The sequence below is a fragment of the Monodon monoceros genome, unplaced genomic scaffold (assembly GCF_005190385.1).
Source record: "Monodon monoceros isolate NGI ecotype Baffin Bay Population unplaced genomic scaffold, NGI_Narwhal_1 Super_Scaffold_9, whole genome shotgun sequence".
Lineage (NCBI taxonomy): Eukaryota > Metazoa > Chordata > Mammalia > Artiodactyla > Monodontidae > Monodon > Monodon monoceros.
In genome coordinates this window covers 10416930-10422929 of record NW_021703786.1, presented here as the reverse complement: position 1 = coordinate 10422929, position 6000 = coordinate 10416930, and the positions used below count along the sequence as shown (strand labels likewise).

The 6000-nt window shown below is 42.0% G+C and overlaps 1 protein-coding gene across 2 annotated transcripts in view; it reads right to left on the bottom strand.

Moving 5' to 3' along the window:
- Positions 1 to 297: 297 nt before the first annotated feature.
- USP32 (ubiquitin specific peptidase 32) overlaps positions 298 to 6000 on the bottom strand; it is a 203897-nt gene continuing 198194 nt past the window's right edge. For both annotated transcript variants that reach the window (XM_029211717.1, XM_029211715.1), the window contains exons 31-34: positions 4446 to 4734; positions 2415 to 2839; positions 1861 to 1953; positions 298 to 1246 (exon numbers count right to left, since the gene is read on the bottom strand). In XM_029211717.1, the coding sequence (XP_029067550.1) occupies positions 1073 to 1246; positions 1861 to 1953; positions 2415 to 2839; positions 4446 to 4734 (981 nt within the window). In that variant the 3' untranslated portion in view covers positions 298 to 1072. The remainder of the gene's footprint in view (positions 1247 to 1860; positions 1954 to 2414; positions 2840 to 4445; positions 4735 to 6000) is intronic.

Below are 6000 nucleotides of genomic sequence, written 5' to 3'. Positions count from 1 at the left end.
AATTAAGTTAATTTATAGCCCTTATAGCCATCAAATATGAACAAGTTCTGAAAAGTTCATTTGCACGTATTCTTTCTTTAAAGTGCAAAACAAAGAAACAAAGAACAAACAACCACTAATTGTAAAATACCATTTAGCTTTGTTGCCACTTTCCCTCTCAGAAGCTCTCTGTGCAACAGTGCATGTAAAGATGGTGCAAATTTTGGCAACTCCCCTCCCACACTCAGCAGTGGTGGTAAACATTTTTGAGGGCTCTTGAAGTATCCTCAAAGTAGGCCGCCTCTATCTGGAGGGTTATTTTATTTTAGCTGGATCTCCCAGGATGCTTTTTTTTTTTTTTTTCCTGCAGGGTCTCCCAACCAAGGCCCTGGGTAGAAGGCACGCAACTCTTAAGAGAGTCTCCCTTTCAGACTTACCACTTATATATGCCTCTGCTACCACCAGTGATTGGTTGTGTCTCAAACACAAACACAACAACAAAAACAAAAAGCAATAAAGACATAGAAAGAGTGGGAAAATGGTTTAAAAAGTAAATTGAAAAATCTGTGTCCATGCTGCAAAAATCCTTCGCACGCCTTTGTGATCTTGCTTTCTCCATTGTGTCAGTCACTACAGTGGAATAAAACTTCAGGAAAAAGGAGGTAGCATGTCATGTCGTCCCCAGACAACACTACAATTTTTTGTTTTACTTTGACTCCAAGGAAATTCTTAGTATTTTGTTATGATTATTGGTAAACTATACTTGCTACATGTTTGTTCATATCTGGACAAGCACAACTTAGTTCTTATTTGGTCCCAGGTGGCTGGTGCCAAACCCTTTTGTTTACAGGCTAATGGTGGGCTCTGCCTGAAAGTTCTCTACCAGGGAGCTCGAGTGAGACACTTCCAAACAAAATTATTACTACTGTTATGTTAACTGCTATTTTAATTAGGATTTTTATTTTGTGCTTCAGGGTCACAGGATAAAATAACTACACATTTAGCTTGCCTTTCAGTGACGTTTTTGCCCTATGTCAGCTACAGGGAGTCATCTCCCTCATCACCAGCCTGTCTAGCAGCCAGAGTGGTAGCTTTACTGTAACACACAGTACTTTTTGTAATCAGACTCAAAGTCTTCGTCCATGCTGCTTGTGTCTGCCATCTTTTTGCCGTCAATCTTTGGCAGAAATTGTGCATAGTCTATCCCCTGCTGCTCATAGAAAAGAATGTAGGCAGAGTCGGTGTCAATTTCATCAGGGTGAAGTTCCTGAAGGAGCAAGAAAGGCTTTAACTAAAAAGCCATCACTATGCTGGCTCTTAATCCTCACCAGGGAAGGGAGGACCAACCCTCTTTAATTACTAAACCTGATTGCTTCCAATCAGCTTAATATCTTGGCTGTCTCATACCTGCCCCTAAAATATAAGACCCATTATTTTCAATGTTTGATTTTTTGGGGAAAATATTCATACCATAGACAAGTCAAAAGAATGACAAAAATGAAACAAAACAACCCATCAAATTCTACTAGCTCAAAAGATAAGAAATTTTTCTTATAACCAATACCTTCTTCCTCTTCATTGTTTTCATTCTCTGCTCTGCATAACCCCCCACCCCAACCAGGGATCAAACCCGGGGCCTCGCAGTGAAGGCATCGAGTCCCAACCACTGGAGTGCCAGGGAATTCCCTGCATATCACTTTTATTCCTTTATACTGAAGGCATCTATAAACTGATTCTCCCTTAGAGGAATTTTTTTTTTCTTTTTTCCTGATTCTAATAGCAATAACGATTTCCTATTCAGGAGAAAGTCCATTATTTCAACAAATGTCCTCCAGTTCTGTTGACATTTGTTTCTTTTATTCAAAGATTGGGGATATTTACCTTACAGCTGCTGTCATTGTAACAGTACCACCTGCCGTTTGGGTTTTTGGCATAAGTGACGTAATGGCCCCCGCCCAGAATTCCTGAATGGCACTATAAGAGAGAAGAAAGTGGAGGTGTATTAGTAGTTGACAGGGCACAGTACTAGGATCCAATCAGGAAAACACTTTCGGGAAAAAAAAGTGTTTTCCTTCTTCCAAAAACAAATCAAAGAGGAAAACTGAAAATTTTAAAACTCTGAATCTTACCATTTTATTGTTGTAATTATTTTTGGAAAGCAAAAACTCCTTAGAAACACACAATTGTGAATGACTTGAACCTGTGATTCCGGTTATAATGATTACACGACTGTTCCCTTTATTACACTGCGAGCATCTTGGATTCTACCCAAAAGGCCAAGATATCTACTGCTAACTTTGTCTATCACCAAGCTCAATGCCCAGCAAATAAGCAGGCCCTGAAACAATGATGAATGAATGAATGAATGAATGAAGATGAGCAAACAAACCACTGAAAGTGCAGATCATTCTGAATACATACGACAAACCACTTACCGAAATTGCATATAGATTATAAATAGGCTTAACATGAATATCTTCTCTTTGGTCATCGGTGCTGTCTTCTTCACTGTGGTTTTCAAACTGACCATTGCTGTAGCCATTGCCACATGCCTCATGCTCATAAAGGAAGCCATTGGCCAAAGCTACTTCATGGTCCTGTGGGGTGACCAGCTCAGGCTGGCTGCCTCCCAGCATGTGCCCTCGGCTCAAGGCATCAGCCAGCTCACAAACTTGCCCAGCCCCGTTCTCTTTGCTGGCATCCAAGTTCTCCTTGCTACTTGACAGTTTATTTTTGCTGCCGATCTGGGGTAGCCGGAGCCTCCCTTTGCTCCTCCCTATAGTCCGAGGGCTGCTGTTAGGGCTGCTGTTTTTGCTGGAGGGACAGCTGGTTCCACTTTTTCTTGATGAAGAAGGTGAACCTGTGAAAGGGAAGAAAAGATAAATCCAAATGCCACAAGTTAAACCAGCCACCAAATGCTAACTATGAAGTCAACTTCACAAGCGTACACAAAAAGGGAAAGACAGGGGCGTCCTGACTGGCTACTCTTTATTCCTATTATGTGGACAGTAAGTTACATTCTTGTCTTCCTCAACACCAAACCCCTCAAGGCAGCAATGTCCTGAAAATGTGAAGTACAACTAAGTACAGACTTAGCAAATAGCAGAAAGATGATTTAGGACAGATTCAGTTCAAAACAATATTAGACTAAGGAGTCTTACAAATACATATTCTTCTTCTTTGTAAAATTAGATTAAAAGATACGATCACCAATTATTAAGCACTTACTATTGCTAGGCATGATATTGGGAACTCTATTATCTCTACCTCTCACAACAATCCTGTAAAGTAGCGGGCCATAAATAGCTCCCCACCCCCTTATATACCCTTAAAAATTGTTGAGGACCTCTAGAACTTTTGTTTATGTAAGTTCTATCTATCAATATTTACCATACTAGAAATTAAAACTGAGGAATTTGAAAAACACAATATACAAGCATATATTTTTCTTTCTTTTTTAAATTAATTAATTAATTAATTTTTGGCTGCATTGGGTCTTTGTTGCTGCACGCAGGCCTTCTCTAGTTGCGGTAAGCGGGAGCTACTCTTCTTTGCGGTGTGCTGGCTTCTTATTGCGGTGGCTTCTCTTGTTGCGGAGCACAGGCTCTAGGCACGCGGGCTTCAGTAGTTGTGGCGTGCGGGCTCAGTAATTGTGGCTCTCGGGCTCTAGAGTGCAGGTTCAGTAGTTGTGGTGCACGGGCTTAGTTGCTCCTTGGCATGTGGGATCTTCCCGGACCAGGGCTCAAACCCGTGTCCCCTGCACCACCAGGGAAGTCCCACACAAGCATATATTTCACTGACAATATCACACGTATTGTTGGCTCTGGCTCCGCTTGTGAGAGAATGAGAGTGGAAAGGCAAATACTTAGTATTTTTTCCTTTTTCTTTTTTTTTTTTTTGTGATATGCGGGCCTCTCACCGTCGTGGCCTCTCCCGCTGCGGAGCACAGGCTCCGGGCGCGCAGGCTCAGCGGCCATGGCTCACGGGCCCAGCCGCTCCGCGGCATGTAGGATCCTCCTGGACTGGGGCACGAACCCGTGTCCCCTGCATCGGCAGGCGGACTCTCAACCACTGTGCCACCAGGGAAGCCCCTTCCTTTTTCTTTTTTTGTTGCCTTGCTGCGTGGCTTGTGGGATCTTAGTTCCCTGACCAGGGACTGAACCCGTGCCTGCTGCACTGGAAGCGCTAAGTCTTAACAACTGGACCCAGGGGGTCCTAAAGTGCTTTACTCTTGATGTATCAATTTCTCACTCTGTGAACTTAGTATTATCTTCATTTTATGAATGAGAAAATAGATTTAACGAGGCTGTACTTCTTGCTAAAAGTCACATTTCAGACAGGTTCCTTGTACAACCAAGCTGTTGCTCCAGAGCACAAAACAGGGAAACACGCAGCCTAGAGGGATGCCTGGAGAGCCCCTTGCAGAGTGATGTCTGGGCTCTGTGAAGTCCCCCAGGCCTCCTCACCTTTAGGGCTACTGATGACGTTCGCGCTGAGTGAGGATGGGCTCTTGCTCAGGAGCATGTTGTCTTCCCCAGCTGAGTTCTGAGCATCCATTTTCTTCACCTCGCCTGCCAGAACCCTGGGCTCAGAGAGGTCGTCCCCCTGGGGTGTGAGTGGTTTACGCTGACAGAGAGCTGGGTCTCTCGGCACCAAAAAAGCACTAGGGTCAAAACTCTCACGAGGAAATTTAACTATTTTCTGTGATTTTATCCATCGCCCATTTACAAATTGAAATCGTTTAAGATGAATAATCTGGAGAAGAATAGAAAACACTTGCATTAAAGAGTTCTGAAGATACAAAATACACATTAAAAATCCCCAAGTCTAATACACGTAAATGTTCCAAAAATATAACATAACTTTTTTTCCCCCAGAAGAATATATTTTATTATGTAACATAGTTAATGGTCAGGCCACTGCCCGTTAGCTATATGACTAACATGGTAACCCTCCTAATTTCCTTCAATATCCTAGGAGCCTATACTTGCATGTTCTCTGGGCTTGTGACACATGCTGACCTTTACCTCTCTCCAATATCATAGAAGATCCATTCATAAACACACTCATGAGGATAGAATATTATATACTGAATGTTTTGAAGAAAAATGGAGGCGTTTTTTACAGATGAAACTTACCCAGTCTCCAATAGGAGGCCTCTTCCTTCTTACCACATCCTTTGGTTGCTACCACGGAGCTTCACTGTCCCGAAGAGCATAAGAATCTCCCTTCTCTTTTTCTTTTCAAGAGCAATGAATTCCTCTAGCCTTAAGCAGTGTTATTATGCTCTCTACTGTGGGCACAGATATTTGGGTGGCTCCCTCTACCCTAAATGCTTAATAATTTACTGTTTATATAAAGAGAACCCCTTTCTAAGGGGGATGCTGGTGTGTGGATTTAACAGAAGCCCACCAAGCTCTCAATATAACATCTACTCCTCATTATTCTTTAAAGACCTCAAAAACAATAGTTTTACAAATGCCAATACTTCATGATATGTTTTATGTGATGGTTACATGAGTATATATAACTGTCAAACTCATCAAACTAGACATTTAAAATCTATGAATTTAATTCCATGTTAACTATACCTCAATTTAAAAAAAAAAACTTCCCCCTTCCCACCTACCTGCTCCCAAGCCTGTCCCTGTGCTCTGCTTCCCATCCCTGGAGCTAGCTAATCAGCATTAGTAATTTCTTGTGCATCCTTCCCTGGGAAGTTGTTCTGGTCTACATTCACAGTCTCACAGAGTAGTAGGAAGAAGATATGAATAAAAAAATACACACAAGGTCTGGTTAAAATACACCAGTGCCTCACATTTGATATGATTTCCTCCCTTAAGGAAAAAACTTTCTTAAATGAATAGGAAGAACTGACACCTCAAACTTTCTTGACAAGCAACAGGTGAGTCTCCTAATCCATGAACGGAGAAGGCAGAAGTACATCAAATCAGAAAGAATATGTAAGCCCCAGTGCACTTGTGCCTTCACATTTAATTCAGCAGCGTGTTGTGGCCATGT